Source organism: Micropterus salmoides, unplaced genomic scaffold, assembly GCF_014851395.1.
Source record: "Micropterus salmoides isolate LMB-PRFRI ecotype aquatic unplaced genomic scaffold, ASM1485139v1 Ms_hic_scaffold_11, whole genome shotgun sequence".
In the NCBI taxonomy this organism is placed as follows: Eukaryota; Metazoa; Chordata; class Actinopteri; order Centrarchiformes; family Centrarchidae; genus Micropterus; species Micropterus salmoides.
The window spans coordinates 22,317,352-22,339,175 of NW_024040152.1; the positions used below are offsets into that span (position 1 = coordinate 22,317,352).

General features: G+C 38.9%; 1 protein-coding gene across 2 annotated transcripts in view; it reads left to right on the forward strand.

Moving 5' to 3' along the window:
* cdkal1 (CDK5 regulatory subunit associated protein 1-like 1) overlaps positions 1–21,824 on the forward strand; it is a 287,599-nt gene that overhangs the window by 65,945 nt on the left and 199,830 nt on the right. For both annotated transcript variants that reach the window (XM_038711895.1, XM_038711896.1), the window contains one exon: positions 16,553–16,649. In XM_038711895.1, the coding sequence (XP_038567823.1) occupies positions 16,553–16,649 (97 nt within the window). The remainder of the gene's footprint in view (positions 1–16,552; positions 16,650–21,824) is intronic.

Consider the following 21,824-nt stretch of genomic DNA (forward strand, 5'->3'; position numbering starts at 1 on the left):
TAGTCAGTTATTTCTGCTGGTCGCGTTTTTCCGGGGGTATTTCAATTCTTCAAAGCCACACACATGTCAGGTTCATAGTCCGCAAATAATCTGAACTAAAGATTGTGGGCGTTCCCCATCAATAACACAATAAGCTCCATTTGGTATGAAGTTATTTTCCATGATAGCCTGTGCCAAGGACCCTTCTCGCCACTATTGTGACAGGAGAGAAATGCAGACACTCACTCACTCACTCACTCACTCTCTCTCTCTCTCTCTCTTTCTCTCTCTCTCTCTCTCTCGGGGGATTTATTAAATTTAGAGCCTCATTGCTGTAACACCTGCTTCACTCTTTGTCTACTTTCACTGTTTATTTCAGTATTTTACCATAAATATTTTTACCTCTTTTCTTTAGTACCTCTAAAATGCCTTTGTGTGTGTGGGTGTTGGACAGGAGAGCAAAGATGAAACAGCTGTCAGCCAGAAGTTAGTTAATTTGTTCTGGTGGTGAAGTTGTTTCTGCTTAAAAACATTTTTGTCAGGTAACCAACCACTGTTCGAGAATCCTGATCCCCCTGAACAGTGAGAGTAAGTGGCGTTTTAGGAGGAGGTTTGTTGTTAATTTGAATCAGCTCAATCAACTTAAATATATACCACATACTCCTCACCCAATGAAGATTTCTCAGTAGCAAAGTGTGTGTAAGTAAATTTTGTGTTATTTAGAAAAATTACTTAGTGTAACCTACATTAAACCAGTAACCAATGCACACCAAATTATAAAACAATGCAAAGCTTAATTGTCCACAATAACTTTGTTACACAGTTAGGCTAAAATAGCAGATTACAGTGTCAATGGAAAATGTATCACGAATGCCTTTTTGAAATTATGTCTTTTAGTAGGAAAAGTAAACACTACACATATCTTACATAAAAACTGACACACACACACACACTCTCACACACACACACACAACTTGCTTTTAAAATCGTGTACTTAAATCTGACGCCATGTGTATTGGTACCCCCTTAGCATGAAACAAATTTAATGCAAAACTGATGACCTTGATGCCTTGGTAATACTGTTCTCAAATTTTGTGGCAATAAGGCACATTAAATTAAAGATAAAAAAGATTGACAAAATGCAGGAGTAAATGAGAGTGAGGTTATTTTGCTCCCAATTAATGAAAGCAGAGGGCCCACTGGAGTAATTTCTGTTCCAGTTTAATTGAGTTTAGTTATTTCGAGCAAGTAACATATTCCTCATTTGGGAGTAGTTAAAGAGGTGGTGAAGGAGCTAGAGGATAGAGATAGGAGGATGTTGATGTGTTTTCAGGTGCTCTTGCTATCTCCTGCAGGTAATTCTTCTCCCAGCAGGTGATGACAGACCTTCACAAGGTCACACCATTACCTCTCTCTGTCTATCATTCACTCCCTCACTTGTCTTCTCTCCACTTTTGCACTCGACACACACTCTAGTGAGTTTGTCGTTGTCATTTCTCTCCTTTGTCTTTGGTTTCACAGTTCACGTCCCTAGGCCAATGAAGAGAGTGTTGTATAAAGGATTTTTCAGGATGCCATTGGCACCCAAAATAAACAAAACCCAAACATTAAACAGCTCAATATGACAGTTTATACTTTTTTTGTATTACATTGCTTTTCCTGTTCACAGTAATAACAGTTTTAATATGGTAGTGGATAAACCATACAGTGATGTCTGTAAAACAAAATTGGCACTGTCATTGTGCTGTCAGTTTGTAAAAGCACAAGGGTGTCATGTTGCTACACGGACCACATGTGTAATTTTAAAGCAGTGATTTAAAGGCTTTATACATAATTCACTGTAATCTGATTCAGGAGAGGACTGTGAATCTTATTAGCACCTCATTAGGAATTGCATTGCAACAAAGGGAGAGAGAATAGGTAGGTGAAGAAAACGATCGGAACATAGATGGAAATGAAGGGAGTAAAGCTCAGTTCATGGCTAAACTAACTGAGATCTCGTTACTAAAATGAGTGAATGTTGGAAGAACTAGGGTGACGTCTGTTTCTCTTTAGTGATTTTTGTCACATTTTGCATCTTATTAATAAACAGACAGTATAGTTATGTTAAAAAATAACACAACCAAATACACTGCTTATAGTTACATCTCAAATTGTGAAAGAACAGGTGAAGATTGCTGTTGCACAGGACAGCTTCAGGCTGCGAATGTGTGAATCTAGATTTATGTCTGTGTATTAACTTGGGTAACTTGGCATTTAGTTAACACTTCTGTATGGGAGAGTGCATCGGATTGGGGTCTTGGTGATTTGACATTGTTACTGAATGTGGGGAAATGGAGATGTAGCTGATCTAGCAGATGGCATACGGAGAGTACTACACTGACCCTCTGTTCACCTCTACACACACGCACTCACAACACCTGCTGCTCCATCCCTCTCTCCCTGTCTCTCTCTCGCTCTCTCTCGATTTCAGTCAGTCTACAACAGTAACATGAAAGAACTGAAGAGTAATGCTAGATTGTCTCTCTTTTTCTGATTATAACCCTGTTTTCCCAGGTTGGTCATATTTGTTTTGTCTTTGGACTAGTTTGAGTCACGTTTTCTCTGATATAAGGGAGGCCATAAGATTCAGAATGTATGTGCGCTCGTGTGTGCGTAAAATGGTACTCCGGTGGCAGGTGTGCGTAACAGCCAGCATACCAGCTGCTGTGTTCCTATCAAGTATCTTTAGTTTACACACAGAGGCATTTGACACTGAACCAAACCCTGTGCCGCTGAAACATAATCACCCTGGGGCTGTACACCAGTAGACAAATACACTTTGAACACAACAAACTTAGACAAAATCACAATGCATACTCACAATCACACACGCACAGGTTGACCCACAAAGAGTAGGAATCCTTTGTGTGTTTCAATAAGCTGTTTTTACATGCTAATCATTTATTTATAATACTCAACTGTAAGAGAGAAAAGGGACAACAACAGGAAAGAGGTGTGTGTTCTCCTGAGGAGCACCTGTAAGCTTTTGGCATTTTCCCTATTGAGTTGCGGTCTTTTTTTTTTAAAATTTTTTTTTTTGAGCTGGCGATCCCAGAGGCTTTTTCAGCTGTTGTTAGATAAAAAAGCACTGACCTGGAAATTACTGAGCTACTGAGATATTTTATACTGGCTGCAAGTTATGACATACTCTCCATGCACCTTCAGGGTGACAAGTGCATTATTTGAGAAACTTTGCGGTAACACATACATACTGATGAAGATACAAAGTCTCTTGGATGTGACATCCACATTACATATTTGAAAGTATAGAGAAGTGCTTGATATACATTAAGTCATGCAAGATGACAGTAAGAAGTTTTGACCTTTGCGTGCCTTATGCTAAAACCCAGAGGGGTAATTGTGGAAATGATGCACACAGTGAAAGAGTACGGATAGGTGTAGAAAACAGATGACAGCATCAAGGGTTGGTCATTGTGTGGGAAATTAACTTTTTAATTAAATTGTGAACATCTACCAGCCACTAATGGATACATGTTCAAATTCACTAGCCACAGAATAGTAAATCATTATTTCATGTCTGAAATCTACCAGCTACTTTTATATTTAACCAGCGTTTGGCTGTTGGCTGGTGCTTATTTATCGACATGGTTTGGGAATGAAGGAGGTCACATTCAATGTCAGATGATTGTCAATTGTGGATGAGGTAAAGTTTACAGTAGAAACCAATGGATAACAATACATGTACATTTGAGTTAGTATATGTATTTGCGTATCCATGTCTGGCGTTATCTTTGATTATTACATTTATCTGCAGTATCTGTGGGAGTGTAAATATGTGCCGCATCATGGCCTCTTGCACTTCATCTATGAGGGCTTGCTACTAATTTTACTTCATCAGCAGATGGACAGGGTACTGCAAAATAGCCAAGAAGCAATTTCAACAAACAGTATCTAAGTAAGTACAGTATCTGGACTGACACAAGCCCAAGGCTTACAACGTGGCCATACGGCTGGTACGTACATACATATATGTATATGCAAATAATGATGGATGCATGGAAAAGTACATAGCAACATGTCAACCTCTATAAGGCATGGGGTCACTGGGTCGGTGTCTTAATATACCCAGGGCAGTCCTTAACCTCTGAGGTGCTGGAAACAAACAGACAGCTGGATATGGAAGGAAGGAATATTGCTGGGGGGAATCAGGCCACATGTGGCATTCCCTGCTTGCCTGAATATCACTATAGTTTAGCAGTGACTTGTGATTAAAATGGTATGTGTATGAATGTTTTGCTGTGTGTTCCTGTCAGAATAGGTATCATAATGCATTCTCTCTGTGCTATCTAGGCATAACATTACAGCAGTGTATTATTAACAGTAAAAGGTTTTCAAGTTATGGTCATAGGAATGGGGCTAATGAGTGTAGACATCCTCTAAAAAAATTTTGAGAATTAGTACTTTTCCAAAATGAGAGATTCAATATCATAAATGGCTATTTACTTTTTTCTTTTTTTACTATAAAATGCTAATTTGAGATTGTATCACTTACTAAGCTGGTTTTGCAGTTGTAAACACAAATTTACAAAAACACAAAGTGCTTTACAAAAGCATTATACATACAGCATACAAGAAAGAATTAAAAGAAGATAAAGAGACCACCGCCGGAGCCACATGTTGAAAACTATCTACACAATACATAATAAAAATACATAAAGATGCAGACCTGGTGAATACAGGTAACCCAAACGCTTGTCTAAACAGGCATCTCAACATGTTGCTTGAAAATAAAAAGATTCAGTAATATTAAGAAATACAGTGACTACACAAGTTGTGGCATCATTGATGTGCAGGTTAAAATCACCAACTACTAACGCTTTGTCAGTCAGAAAGTTGGGAAACTCGGGTAAAAAATGACCTGCTGGACCGGGACCAGATAAACTAAAATACTATAAAACGTCTTAAGCCAACCAACTTTGCATTGGAAGCTTTGTCGATGCGAGAAATTTTGATGGATCACTTACGCACCATGGCGATCCTGACCATAACAAGGGCGTGAGCGCAGGTCAGTGCTTCTGGGATGTTAATGGGTATGGGAGTGGAAGCAGAAAGAGGCTAGAGGGATAGTAGTAGGAAACCATGGTCCTGGTCACAAGTAGGAGCCTAGTGTGGTTTTTAGGGGAGCGAAAGGTTTGCTTGTGGTGACTGGAAATGACCGGGTGATCTAAATCTATTTTTTCCCCATCTAAGTATTGTGTTATTTTAATTGTCTCCTTCCTGCTGGCAATCTTGACTTGCCGGGCATGCTTTCTTGGCTTCCGTAAAACACAGCAACAAACCTGCTCAGCTTGGTCAAATACACAGGTTACCCACAAGGCCACCTTCCTTAAAAGTAGAGACTCAGCTGGTAACGCAAACGTGCATGTAGGCTATGGTGTAGTAACCCAACTTGTTAGAAAACATAGTAGCTATATAATGTATAATGAAGTATTTGTTTACCTTAATAGAAAGAATGGGACAGGGGTGGAGCAAGAACTCAGATCCTTTACTTCAGATAAAGTACTAAGACTATATTGTAAAAACAATTTGTTCCAAGTAAAACTACGGCATTGGAAATGTTGCTTATGTAAAACATTGTAAGCATAATCAGGAAAATGAACTTTTAAGTATTAAAAGTAAAAGTACTTTTAAAAGAAGAGTAAAAGAAAAGCAGCAAATCTTCACATTTGTCAAGCTGGAATCATGAAATGTTTATACATGGAAAATAGTTGATAACCCAAGTAACATTGCCCCCCAAGCAAAATGAAAATGAAGTACTTCAGAAACATGCCCGGCCCCACATCACACACCATCACCAAGAGCTGCTTTCATGCCATAATTTGTCAAACAGCAGACTGGAGTAGATCCAGACAATAGCACCACAATATTCTGAATCCAGAATCGATCTTTAATTGGGAATCATTTTTTAATTGAGAATCGATTTGATAATGAATCATGACCCCAGGAATTGAATTTGAATTGAGATCACAGCCATGTAATCTGATTTAATCTGTTGTTAGCACATTTTAATATGTATCTAATATGTTGCTTAAACACAAACTGGATAGTCAGTCTTCAAATAAAAAAAACATAGGTCCATTTTGAACATATAAATGTGACATTAACGTGACTTTTATTCTCAGATGTAATAAAACATTTCATGTGTGTTGTAGACCACACAACCTGGATCTTTATCGAACATATTTACTGATTGAAAGTGTGAAATGCAGAAAAGGGGAGAGAGAGAGAGAGAGAGAGAGAGAGAGAGAGAGAGGCTGAGGCAGCTCTATTTATCCCCAGCTAGAATAATATTCACCATCCCTCTAACAAGCCAAATATATTTTAAAAATCACGTCCTTATTCTGCAAAGCCTTTTTTCTTCCAACAATTTGCCCCCTGCCTTCCTGCTCTTCTCTTTTCTTATGGTAATGAACCTTGCCTTGAACCTCACTTTTAATTGGTGTCAACTGAGATGAGAAGAGTGAAGAGGAAAAAATCCTCTTTTAAACATTCCATAAATACATTTTTACCAAGTAAAGGGGTCCCGCATAACAATTTATTCACACAGCTGGCTTTGTGCATGCTGCATCCTTGGCTTTTAAAGGAATGTTATTTAGAATAAATAATGCACTACGGTTAAATGAGGAGGCCTTTTAGAGGGACTGATCAGCCACCATTGAGCCACTTGCAGCGCAGGGGAGAACATATCAGCTAGGGAAATTAACAGGTTGAATAGATGCTTAGACTTTTTAACTCTATAATGAGGCTCTCATAGTCTGCATAGTCCTGTGACACACGTACAGTGCATGCACTCACATATCTTCTTTGACATGCATGCTCACATAGCATAAATAACTCGCATTGCACCAATTCACATAAACATGAATGTGTAAAATATATATACAAAAAAACATTGTTATAAGTACGAACAAACAGACATACTTTTTGGAAATACACATTATTTAGTATTTCCTTACATTATTTGTCGTTTTTAACAATAACTTAACACATATGGGAATTTATTAAAACTGTTACAACAATAGGCGATAAAAATCGAAATAGTGATTAATATCCATGATACATCAAGTCAAGTCACGCTTTGGTGTCATTCTTCTGCGTACAAAGTATACATCTTGTTGTGTAGTATGTTTTCCAATATGGCAGTTAACACCAGAGGAACAATAAGATAATTAGAATTTCACCTGTAGCTTAATACACTTGAGGTATTCACAACCACTGAGGTAATCTTTTAACTATTTATGCAATATATGTCTCACTCTTACCAATTGTTTCCCTTCACAATGTAACAGAGTGGACAATCATAAAAGGTTACTAAAACATAGTTTTTGGGACAAATGAGCAATTTCACGGGTTAAGATTTGAAACTGCTTTCTAATCCCTACTTATTAGAAAGGTATAATTATTTATCTTGGTGTTGGCTGGAATTAAAGAATGTTGATTTGCAAAGATTGTTGATGCATCCCAGGTCACTGAGCATGTGCCGTTCCACTATTCCAAACCCTTGCTTGCAATAATTTATGACCTTGAAACCAATCATGATTGTTTATGCTTGGACTAATTCTGTGTGGATTTATTCAACCAAGAATTTTCTTTCACCTCTATCACCCTAGAATTCCCCTCTTGTCTCTACTGTCTTCAAAATCTATGTATAGATTCACGCAAATGCACACAAACACATGCAGTGCACATGCACACATACACGCGAAGCTATACATACACATGCAATAATTTATACACGCAGACAGAAAAATGCATGTATGACTACAAACATGCTCATACATGTTCAGATTGATTCACACTGAGGCAAAAGTCTTCATGGGGAGTGGCTCTGAATGGGAAATACATGTGTATGGCCTGTGACCTGGCCTGACCTAATCTGATACTAAAGCTGCCACACCAACACACAACTGCCACTGTCCCAGACACTAGCCATGTGTGTGTTTTACCCATTTACATTAAAGGTAAGAAAACTACAAATCCTCATTTAGGTAGTTTGTTTGCAGAACAAACCCTCTAGAATATACAACAGTCAACTCATAAGACCAATCCCCACTGAAACAACGAGCGCTTTTGTTCCCTCCTCTTTATTTTTACCAACATTAATCTGTACAAAGCGACTTAATACTGGCATTTGTTCTAATAAGAACATGATACTGATTTGGTAAAAAATATTTCCTGTTTCCTTAAAAACCCTAATAGTCTGGTAGCAGCTTCATAGTGCACATTTAGTTCCATATGGATGGATGTGTGTTTGTTTCCCATCCTTAAATCTTAATGCAGCATTTGTGTCTCCAAAACAGCCTCAGGCTGAGGGTTTGCTCCCATGTCACTGTCCCATAACAGCCTCTCCCATAGAAAGCAGGACTTTGCATTAGAAATAGCCCTGATGGGACGTTACTCAGAATTCAGTGCTTATCTCTAATGCAATTCCCTGCACATATGCGTGTCTGAATGTTTGTGATGGCCTTTCCCATGGCTCTTGCTTTCTTTATTAGCATTTTCTCTATTATGAACCATTCAAGCAGTGAATACAACTCATTTACAGTAATGCAATATTTATCACACATTCAACTCATTTTTACAAGACAGATGTCATCCATTTCACAACATTGGGCAGGTGTGTGAGGTTTTTTTAAAGGCCATAATCTGAAAGCCTTGCATTTCCTCTTACTTGCCTTTTAATAGGCCCATGTTGACAATTGAGCTGCATCCTATCTCTGATATACCCGAAGGCCATGTGAGCTAGCCATAAACTAGCCATGTTATAGGTGTATTGATTGGTCAACAGATTGCTTATTTCCTGTAAACCGCATCTTTAACGTGAATGCCTTTATTAACTATATTGGTAATAAATGAGGGGAGGCCCCCCCATTTGGTTTTGTTTTCAAGTGGTTTGGGGCATAGTTACGGTTACTCAGATCAATCTCGATCTTTTTGCTACCATCAATGTCTTTAAAAATGTAGATTGAAAACAAGGTTTCATGAGAGGCAATCAGGCCTTTGCAACTTGTCTTAGGTGCTTAGGCTGTCCAAATCTATATTGTCTTTAACATCGCTTACCACTACTCACTTTTATAGACCTGTTTTAATGTAATTATATTGTATTGATTAATTTTGACAGCACTTTTCTTGTCTTTTCTATTGTCTTACCTTGCATTTTGTCTTAAGTTTTTCTCCCATTCACTGTTTCTTTATGGGCATCAACTCCTGCTATCCTGTGAGACACAGCTGCAGTCGATGTGTGTGTGTTTTATATGTGAGTGAGAGGAAGAGAGAGATCCCATGAGATTCTGCAGCTTTACCTCTCTCATTCCTCAATCACAATCCTGCTTCACAGCCCCCGAGCTCTCGTCCCTCCCCCTTCATTTTCTTTTGAGTCCTGTTGTCATCCTTCCTCTCCCCCTCCCCATTTGGTGATAAAGATGTGGTCTTTGTCAGTTTCCGCCCCCCCCCCCCCATTCCTTTTACTCATAGCCAGTTCTCACTCCCTTGTTTCTCCTTCCCACCTTTTTATTTAAAAAAATAAAAGTTCCATGCTTCACATTTAGATTTTTCTTCTTTTGTTATACATTTTTTTTTTGCCCCATGTGCAAAATGGCTTTCAAGCTAAACACATTTACATTGATGTTTTCAAAATATCAATGTTGACTAATATGCACTGTCCCATATAGATGAATAAATAAAAACAATATATTCTGAGGACATTAAAGGTGGCTGATTATAGCCATTTTGCTGAAATATGTAATATATTAATCATTGATAGTTATCCATTTGAAGGAGTTAAAGGTTTTACACTAAGGGCATTTGTTAGTGTAATCTGATTATTTTCCCATTACACCCCCATAGGCTACTGATTGCACCCTCTGTTTTCTTCGAAATATAGGGTAACTTGGGGAATTGTACTGTGACTGAATCTAGAAAGCCAGCAGTGACATTCAGATTTGTTATCATCCCACAGAACAATAAGATGAAAATAGTAGGATATAAAACAAAATGATTACAATTGTAGGAAAATTGAATTACCCACCCCAAGAAAAGAAGCTTAGTCTGAGAGAGGATGTCACAGTGAAAGCCAGTTACTGATATACTATGTAGACAAACATTACAGTTATCACTTAGCTGGTTGTCAGACCATATAACAGAGTGTCGGTCTTTATTTGGCAGCTGTATGGTGCCTAACTCTATTAAATAACTCATTGGACGCTAGTGGCATGTGAGAAGGCAACTGTTTAAACTGACGTATTACATACAGTAGGACTGATGGGACCTTTATAAACTCTCCCTCTGCTTCATCTGTCATGTTTCCCTGCCTTGTATCTCCTCTAACCATCAGCTACTTCCTGCTTTACACTCACCTGTGTCATTTCCTCTCCTCTCTCCTTTTTATATGTTTATAAAAGGTGTTCTTGTGACAGTTTCCTGTCAATCATTCTTATCGGTTTCACCCTCTTCCTCTCTCCACTCTAAGCTACATCTCCTAGAGGCCCCTGGTCTAGTACGTTATCAACTTTTATTTAGTTCAGCTTGTCTGCAGTCAGATCCTGTAGGCCCGGAGTTATTTGTTTTATTTATATTGTTTATATGTTGACAGTTGTTGTAGTAAACTTTGCCAGTGCACTTTTATTGACAGAGGAGCAACTGCATTTTCCATCAGAACAACACAGTGTGTTTTGTCCACGTTCATTCAGTCTGGGATGTCGGTCAGTGATGGGGATGTATCTCCCGCTGTTAAAAACACAGGATAAAACACAGGAAAAAGAAATGTGGGAAAATAATAAAATATTAAACAAATTAATATACATTATTCTCCCCTCAGTAGATCAGAAGTAAATAAGTTCAAGTGTTGTAATGGATTTTAATAGCAGTTGTGGAATTTAAATTAGGGCAGTGACCAGGCCCAAGAGTTGCATTGTTGAGCAAGTCGGAGAGGTAGTGGAAAATATGTGAAGGGGAATATTAAATACATTTGGTCTCTCTCTTTCTCCCTCACTTTATCACACTCACACACACTCATGCACACTCCAGCTCACGTCTTAATTGCTGAGGCTTGATGGGTACTTAACCTTGCCCCTTGCTGCTTATGCAAATGCAGAGAGGTCAGGAGTGTGCTGATTGGCTGGCTCGCTGTCAACTCAGCCAGAAAACTGTCGAGAATGCAGAGGAGAGGATGAGGGAGGAGAGGAGACTGGGGAGCAAGGGCAGGGGAAATATGGCAAAAGAGAAAAGGGACAGGGAAAGTACGGATGTAATGGGGAAAAACATCAGTTACACTAGATTTCCGATTTATGATTTTAATGAGCAGTGTTTGCTGTAGAAAAAAAAGTTCACTTGAATTAAGCTGAGCTAAATCAAAATAGTTGGTATTTTACCACATTTTCCTGACAGGACCGGTGATAGAAAATAATCGTCTTAAGAAGCGCATAGAGCTAATCACAAAGTAGATATGTGCATCTGAGTTACACAACCTTTCCTCAGTACTCTTACCAGTATGACCTCATCCTTTGAACAACATGTGTTTAAGGAACATATGGCTGACTCTGTGTGTGTAATGAGCTCATCCTCTTCCCCCCTATGTAGCTATCTGTATAAGGCTCAGGGTCTTTAGCAGCAGGGAGAGTCATTGAGAGGGCACACACACACACACACACACACACAAACACACACAGTTCATAGCTGCAAGCCTGTTTTGCATGTGTCTCCACCTGACAAAAAATCTGTGCTTCATTAGATGAGGTTCAAGGTCTTTATGTCTCAAATATTTATAAACCACAAAATTACCTATTACGTGTTTCTGAGTTGTGGTTATCATTTATAATGACTACAGAAAAACAAAGTAATGGTCCTATGTTCTAGACAACATTGTTACCTTTACTGGAGGCACAAGACACAATGGATAGAGCGACAGAATTCATCAGGTGCATAACAAAAATAAAATTAAGTTATTTTTGTATAGCACTACACTTAATGAATAATGTTTAAGATAAAGGATTATACATTTTATCATATTTTATAACGTTTACATAGACAGCTTTTTGGTGGTGGTGGGGGGCATGTGTGGCAGTGGTGAGAACACCAGCATTGTGGCTCATTTATATGATGAAGTCATAAATTGCACTATAGAAGACCGCTATAATCCACAAAGGAGAAGGGCCTCTCGTTCACTTCAAGTTTTGTTGTGAATAAGTTGAAGAGGCCCTTATATAGGTCATGCAGTGTGGTACATCGCAATGCCTAGAGTTATTTCAATGTCATATTAATAGCAAAGGGGCTTCTCCAAGTCGGCCTGATCAATTCAGCTGGGCATTTAGTCTGGTCTAATTTGACTGATTCCCTTTGTCTACTCAGCTGTTAAAAACCAGAATGTACAGCACAGCCCTCCCTACCATACATGCATACAACAGAGGTCATACATGTATGCATAGACTACTGTACTCTTTTGCCATCGCCATTGGTGTGTGTACGTACAGCATGTGGGTGTTCGGACCCTGTGTGTGGGTGCGTGTGGTCTTGAGGCTATGGAGAGCAGTAACACAGAGTTGACAGGGGGCCTTAGAGATTTAGGGCAAGGTGCCAAGGAAGCCAGCAGATGCGCACACACACACACACACACACACACACACACCCACACACACACCACGTCCTCTGATCTCGGGGGGCATCTGTTCTGGTCCGGGTCACTGGCAGCGGGTGCTCGGTCGAGCTCAAAAGTATCACCACGGCAACTGCATCGCATAATTCCATTCCATCTCATCCCCATCCGCGAACTGGGTGCGACGTGATTGGCCTGTTTCCCCTGGGGCGCTGAGGCGACGGCTCAGGCGCTGTCTGCTTACGCTCTGTGTCAGCTATGGCTCTGAGTCTGTGGGCGGGGAGCGAGTAGCACATTAAAGAAACGTTTGGCGCATTTTGGCAGGAGACGGTGTGAATTATGCAGACGCACCCCTGCTGTGCGTGTGTGTGAGAGTCTGTGTGCAGTGATGCTAGTGTGAGTTTTTCATGAGGAACAGACAATATTGGTCTTTTCTTTTTGTCTCACCTCACCCAGCCTTGAAAGTTTACCTCTGTCTATCTATTAATAACTGGAATCATGAGATATTCTGTTGCTGCATTCCTCCATCCCGCTGTCTGTTTTCAAGGTCTGTTTACATCAGAAAAGACAGTCACATCGCTGTGGATTATATTCATTGCCTTCTATAATAAAGGTAAAAGGTCAGTGGATGAAACCAGTGAATTTACTTGCACAATACAAATGTGCATTTCGGAAGATCAATGGAAGTGCAGTTTCTCTGAATGTGCTGTTGAAACAGTTTTGTCTGTAGTGTGGCATCATAACAGGCTTTTATCTTTCTTCATGTTTCATCTTTTTTGGCATCTTAAGTAATTTGTTGTTACCTGCCCAACACTCGTATGCCAATAAACAGTTAGATTGGGAATAAAGATGAGAAGAGTCACTAAAATAACCCTGAATACAAACAGCTCAAAATAATCATAAAAACCACTCCCATTTCTGCCTTTATGTCTCTTCCCTTCATTCCTCCACTCATCTCTCGCCAACTTTAGCTGTCATCTATCCCTCCCTTTCCTCATTCACATGGCAATGTAAGCTTGCTTTGAAATGAGTTGTCTCCCTTCACCTTTTCCCCCTCCTCACACTGCATTCTCACAAACCACCTCCATCACTATCTCTCTTTGTTCGGTTTTAGAACACATAGTATGAATTAAAACACAACTGACAATTTGTATCCACTTTCAATGCACCTCCTCTGTCCTCCTGTCACTATTCCTACCTCACTCTGCCACCCTCCTCTCTTGCCCCAGCTGTCAGGAAGCTTCATTATTAAAAATTCATGGATGGGTCTGCATGGCTCTTCCAAAAGCTTTTTGTCTGTCAGACAGAGTGTCTCAAATCTCACCGCTCCCAACTGGAGGTGACAGAAAGAGACACACACACACACACACACACACACACACACACACACACACACACACAGATAAACACATACACACATAGTCCTCGTGGTTTGCTACACTATTTTACTCCAGGCTGTTGTAAATCAAATCATCCTGAAAATGGGATTCTTAGTGCTACTTTTCATTTCTAATAATAAGTCATTGTAAAATACCTTATCAGTGCCTACGCTCTTGCCATTGACCACATCACGCTGTGTCCAGCTTTTCATGAATGTTGTAAATGCACACCACAGTGTTCTAAATCCCCAGTTTTGGCTTGGATATGTTTTTCTCTCATCCGATGTCATGGTGACCTGTTTTGTCAGGAAAAACAATGTTGTGAATTTCATGTTTCATGTCTTCTATCATGTTGTACTGGCTCTTTTTTTAGACATGGGCTGTGCCGTACAGTACGTTGGTCACTTTTTCTGTCACTCCTCTCACACCCTTCCACATGCACACACCGGTGCATATAATGTATTGTGCTATGATTGAACAAGTTGTATTAATTACATGATGTACAGCATAGCAGATCCCATTTTACCAGATTAGACTAAGGGCCAGCTTTTCTGACATCCCGAATAAAGAGTACTAAATTCTGTGTGCATTCTAAAATATATTACATGTTATTGTAGTACCTGTTATGGATGTTCAAGTAAGAATTATTGCGTGCAAACACAATGGAGGTGGCAGTGTTTAAATGATTGTTTAGTGTTTCAATGGTTTCGGCCATGGAGAGTTGGGAGAGAAAGCAGCCACTGCGTAAAAACCTTGTTTCTTTTTCATTCAGTGCGTCCCGAATATGTGGAAATCGTATGTACCTGCCCATCCTCCCTAAGATTACACTAAGTACTTAGGACAGCACACCTGAAAAACTACTTTGGGAAACCACAGCAGAAAAAGATACATTATGCTGAAATGACCCAGATGCGAGGAAATGCCAGCATTTTTTTTTTATTTCTATATATTGGATTTTGAATGTTATTATCTAATTTTAGTTTCTCCATGTCTTCTTTCATTACGCCTATGTCTCCTTCTCACAACCATAAGAGCAGCCAACTCTCTTTCAAACGTATTAAATACAGATGATGTTGCACTCACATTAAATTGCTTTTAGACTTGTTAGATCACACTGTGTGTAGTAAATAAAGTATTTGCATGTTACCCTCCCATTACTTTGCACAATAAAATTGCACCCCAAATTGCATATTCATTAAGGCAAAAGTAGTAAATGAACAACAGGTGTTATCTTACACTTTTGGAAGACGTCATTCTCCGTGTTAGTAGACGAGCTTACGTGTTTTCTGATGATATCAAGTTTGCACACATTTTTACTCATGCAAACCTTTAGTAAATCTGGCCCTAAATGTGCATATCCCTTCGGCTGGCTCCAAGGGGATTACACAGCTAGAAGGACGTCACATAGGGTGAGTCTGTGCTAACATGGGCCATGACCATATAAGGGGCTAAGTTTATCAAGTTTATCTTGCTAGTGACTTGCATTACTGTTCTCATGCTCCTCTACCAACCACCTCTTTCTCCTAAAATCTTTTTTCTATCTCTGAGTGGCATAGCTCTAGCAATTGTGTTTATTAAAGTTAAAATATGACATGACACAATGCTAATTATACTATGGCTATTCAAAAACCTAGGTTGCCCATCTTCTAGAATTCACCTTTGTTGTCAGTTCTTCGAGCTTACAACACAGGACAACATGATACAATAGAAGAGATTCAATTCTAGAGAGGTATGGGCTGATGGATGATCACATTGTTTGTTGATCAAAGCTACTACAAATGATTTATGAGACATTGTGATGTGACAGTTAATCGACACGCAAGTAAAACAGAGTTAATAGTTTTCAACTTAATCCAAATTTTAATACCTCTGTTTGATATAGTGGACATAACAAACCAAATTTGTGCTGTGGGAATTACCTTAAGTACATTCTTCTCCATGCTCTCATGGACATTTCAGAAGGGAATAGCTTACATGCTGAAACAAAACTAAAGTTCTCCTTGTGGTAGGAAACTTTCACAGTCAGGTAACAAGGTGTCCCACTGTAACACAGACCATTACTGACATAGACGTGTGCTACTTTATGGGGCAACGAACTGGCTTTGTTACTTATTTCCACAATACAGATTATGGCAAATCCAGTCAGCATCTAATTTATATTGCTTCTTGGGCATTTTTATATGACAGAGAGAGAGAGATGTCCATTGCAGTCAATCCAGTATATCTTCATTAAGCATTGCAATTGCTTTAGAAATGTTATAGTGAAGTTTCCAATATTACCTGCGCACACATGTTCACATGGGGTAGCTTTAAATGCATTTGTCAGACAGTCCAGAACTATTTGAATATAAGGTTGACCAAAAGTTTTGAGACAACCGTGGGACCGCAGTGTGCTGGTGTGGTGCTAGCTGTCTTTTTGTACCATAATTTTTTGTTCTCTTGGTTAAACCAAACACATTTTGCTGGAATTGTGAAAAAATTCATTATTATCTACTAATGTTAATTCCCTCTTATATGTTTCTCTTTGCATTTGTTTGAATAGAAAAGCCCAGGAACAGGATAAAAAGGTGGTAGTAGCAGGTTGTGTTCCCCAGGCCCAGCCACGGATGGACTACCTCAAAGGACTCAGCATCATTGGGGTATGTGTGTGCTTTGGCTTACTTTTATTATAGGATAATCTGAGGAATATGGAAGGGGGGTTACAAAAAAAGTATCAGATAGGAGTCGTGGAGAACGGTCCTGACACAGTTGAAAAGGAATAAAGGAAGTGTAATGTATTTGAAGTGCAAAGAGGACAAAGGTAACGAAATAAGCAACAAATAACATAACAGTGACACAAATAGCATTGATGCTATTTTATAGTCCACATTGATTGTCATTGTTATTGATTGATAAGAGTTTTAACACTAAATTGAATTGTCTTTAGCAAATCAGTAACCTCGGTGCTTCATTTGAACAAGGTTGAAAGACAATAGAGGACTGACATTAAATTACTACTCTGTCTGTTACATGTTTTATGGTACAGTTAGCTCCCACAGCTGCTGAAGAATGCTAGCAACCAGCCAATCTGAACTTCTTAGGGCTGCACCTAACAATATATTTTTTAGATTGATTAAAGAAACAATAATTACATTCCACCATAAATGTAATACCCGATTAATATAACAGTTCATTTATCCAAAATAAATATCAAGAACTTGTCTAATTAATAATTAAATATTTTCTTCAAGCATTCCACCTCATTGATGTGCGATGATGATGATAATGATAATAATAATAATAACAAAAATAAATAATAAACCCTATTTGATAGATCAGAAAAATATTGGATGTCAAATTCAAAAGGATTGCTGTGACGTGGATTTAATCACTGAATGAAAACTCTTTCCCTTAACTGGAAAATAAGTATTTTTACTTAAGTACGACATGGATTTATTTCACCACTGGTGTAATATACCTACGCAGTAAAATAATCACTTGCAAATCGATTACGAAAATATGTCTATTTGCACAATGGTTATGCAAATCGACATATTTTCATAATCAATGATGTTGGTGAGTCACCCCAGCTCTACTTCTTTAATAGTCAGCTTTAATATTGCTAAAAATTCTCACTTGAGATAGTGCTCGCCCCGTAGACACTAACCCATACACTGTACATGGTCTAGTGTCTAGGCTCTACGCTAAAGAAGGTCAAATCCCAAAAGTCCTTTTATGTTCTTCTTGCATAAATGTAATTGCCCAGTTTTCTTAGTAGATGTACAGTCTCGTCCTCCACATGCATAATACTTCCCATCAGTGTAGAAAGATCGAGTATGTTAACCTTTATACTATGGGGATGTCTGATGTGTGGAGAAAGACAGCGGTAGGAAGGGTCAAGTGAATGATGTGAAGACCTTATTGCTTTGGGCCTTCACCAAAAACTGGCTTTTCAAATGCCTTTTATTTGAAAGTGGCAATCGACAGTCTGCACCTCCAGTTGTTTTGTAGTATTGAGGCAGTGAAATGAGAGAACAGAGGGGTGCAGATAACATAGAGCCAACAAACAACAGAGAAGGTTCTGCCGCTAAAATCAGGGAAGTCAGAAATATGCAGCTGTAACAACAGGATTGTTTGTTATTTTGGATTGCAGTCCCTGAGCTATTACATTTACTCTGAGGTACTGGTTTGAATGACTGTATGTGATATGGAACAATTACACTGCTCAAAAATTAAGGGAAAACATAAGAGATTGTTAATCAGCGTCACCTGCTTTGGTGCGAATGGAAGTTACAACAGGTGTGCTGGACAGGCAACTACTAGACAACCCCCAAAAAGGGAATGGTTGTGTAGGCAGTGGTCACAGACAACAGTGTCTGCTCCTTTGTGTTAGTAGGAACATCAGGAGTACTGCCAGAGCCCTACAAAATGACCTCCAGCGGGCTACTGTTGTGCAAGTTTCTGACCAAACTGTCAGAATAAGGATGCGGGCCCGACGTCCTGCTGTGTGATCTTTGCTCACAACTCACCAATGTGCAGCTCGATTGGCATTCGCCAGTAAACACCAGATTTGGCAGGTCCGCCATTGTTCCCCTGTTGTCTTCACAGATAAGAGCAGGTTCACACTGAGCACATGTGACAGACATGATAGAGTTTGGAGACGCTGTGTGAACGGTATACTGCCTGCAACATCATTCAGCATGACCTGTTTGGCAATAGGGCAAAGTAGTAGTAGTAGTAGTTCTATTAGAAATAATGGTAAAATGTTGCTACTTCTCAGATGATTTATTAACTCGGTAAAAACTTTTAAATGAGTTTATAGTCGCAGTCGCTAGTTTCAAGTCTTCAACACAGCATGATGTTCGTTTAGTATATTATTGTCCTATTTAGGGGAAAATAGACGATAATGCAGCGTATGCTTCTGGACAGGACTACCTTGTAATTGACCGGTCGCTACCATGGCAAACTGTTCATCAGGATAGAGGCGACTCGTGTCCGCTGCTCTGTGTACATTTTTCATAAATGGCTGTCAGCAGGAGAGCACGTAATATTTGAGTCTGTTAGTATGTTTTGTTTTAAAAGTAAATTGTTTTGTTAACCTTTTTATTTTTTATAATTTTAGCAGGAGAGCACGTAATATTTGAGTCTGTTAGTATGTTTTGTTTTAAAAGTAAATTGTTTTGTTAACCTTTTTATTTTTTATAATTTTAACAGTAAAATTTTTTTTGGCCGGTGGGGCCAGTTGCAAAAAAGTTTAACGTTGAGCACTGAATGTACAGTAAAGATTTTGAACTAGCTCATTCATTAAGATCTGAAGTGTGATTTAAGTGTTCTCTTAATTTTTTAAACAGTGTATTGAATTTTCTGTTTGTTTCACTTCAGCAGTCACAGGAGGAAATTAAAAAGATGTGTCAAGGTGATCACTATTTAACAGCTAAATGAGTGTTCCTCATTGAATCATTGCAATTAGAGTGTGTCTATCTTCTGCTACTTTCCAGGACCCTGCAAAATCATACTGAGTCTTTAGTGTACTACTGACATCTTTTAAACTGCAGGGTGTTGTTGAGGGTGAACGTTATTTTGGTATTGTTGTCAGAACAGTCTTGCAAGCACTCATGTAAACACAAATCCATCAGACAATCCAACACAAATAAACAATGTCAAGTTGTTAAAATATTCCTTGTATTTGAGCAATGTGCAAACGTGCTTTACCACACGTAAAAACATTTATTCCATGTTTAGAAGAGCTAAATAATTCCAGCATAGATAAGTTGGTCAAGCATCATTTATGCATTCATTCTTTTGTTCGCTCTTTGCTCACAGAGAGCCAAGCTGTGCCTTCTCGGTCACCACAGAAAACCTTGATCTTAATTTCACCAAATGCTGAATTAATTTGCCTGCATAAAAAGAAAACTGCTTTGTTGAAAATAGAGATAAATCAAACAATCTGAAGTCCATTGTTAACTGCCACTGTTTTAAAGATACGGTGGAGGTGTCTCAAATCATTACGTTAAATATCATTTACCATAAATAATGTTATTCCATTTAAGTAAACATGCCACCGTGTAACATAATTACATTCAAATCAAGTGGCACGTATGTATAATATAATTGCATTCAGATGAACAGGCTTGTACATGCAATAGCCTTCAGGGGGAAGCAGAAACATCTGGGAAGCTAACTACTGTTGGTCCTTTCATTGTCTTGACTAGATTGGATTATGCATTGACACACACACACACACACACACACACACACACACACACACACACACACACACACACACACACAGATGGACGCAAGCATGGACCGCCACAGCAAACAAAGACAAAGGTATATGAGTATGCAGGCACTCCCCTTGTGTATCCTTGGTAGTTACAACCAACCACACGACGACAGTGACAGTTGGTGGGTTATGCAAATTAGATGCAAATAACCAGTCGCAAAATTTGTATATAGTGATTGCACTAACGGCTAGATAAGGGGTGTAGTTAAAGACAAAAAGGGCTTTTGTTAAATCCATTCAGTTTAATTGACCTGTGTGTCATCTTTTATGTGTATTTCTGTTGTTCCTGCTGTGAAATCAATGACAGTTTATTGTGTATAAGGCATCAGTCATGCAAGCCTACAGTGTTTTGCGTCTCTGAACTAGACACGTCACATTCTATATCTGAGACACATCACACACATCCACACACACACGTACACAGTGTTTCCTAGGTAATTACAGGATTGCAGTCGGTAAGCAATGTTGTAAACATGAAAAACATCCGTAACATCAGACTTCTCAGCCTTGGGGGTTGGTGGGCTATATTAGTGAATATTGTGAGAGCAGTTTCTGATGTTTTATGATTTAACCTGATTACTCACAAATTATGTTACACAAATTGACAAGTCAGCTTAAAAAAATAAGCAGGGTTGCAGTGATTCCTTGGGTTTCTTATAACTTAAATACTAAAAAGGTTTTGCATTCACTTCCTTATCCATAAAAATATCTGTCTATCCATCTATCTATCTATCTATCTATGAAAGAAGGGTAACTCTGGATAATGGGCCTAGAGGCATTAAGAACAGGTGCCAAGGGCTAGAGCATGGACCTCAAAGAATAGAGAAAGTGAGCAAATTAGAGGTGGAAGGGATGCTGGGAGGAATGCAAGGACAAATAATGTCAGGATAAATTATTTTCTCCCCCTTCTTGCTGCTTTATCCCTCTCCATCCTTCTATGTTGCTTCCTCTCATTCACCCCCCTTTCCTCTACAAAGTAATAGTATAAGGATGCTAGATTTGTAAAAGCAGTGCTGTTTTCAGTCTTAGAGTAGAATATTCTGGCCCTTTTAGTATCCGAATAGTCTGCTCTTTCCTATTTTCCCTGCATGAATTGGTTGTGTTTCAGAGTTCCCTTTTGCTGATATGCAGCATTTTCCCAGCAGGAGGCAATGAGGAGAATGACTCTCTTGCTTTATCATAACATGATTCAGTTTTAATCTTTCTCTCATAATCTAAAGATGTGCTATTTGTTTATTCTCCAGTCTGCCTCTGTACCTCTTCCTGCTCAGCCTCTTGTTTCTACTTCATGAAATCCTACCGCCAGACTGTGTCTCTGTCAATATGTGGTGCTAAAGCTACACAGACACCTAGTGGCATTTAGGAAATATATACCACTTAATCCTAGTTGGAGGAAACTTGGTGTGATTGTATCCGTTTGTACTCATTTGTCCGTGTTCATACTCCATATACTGCCTTTGTGTACATTTGTATGGCCACCTTGTTTTAAATGTGGATCAGCAGATGTCTTTGTTGGCAGTCAATATCAAGCTTTTGTTTGACTACATGG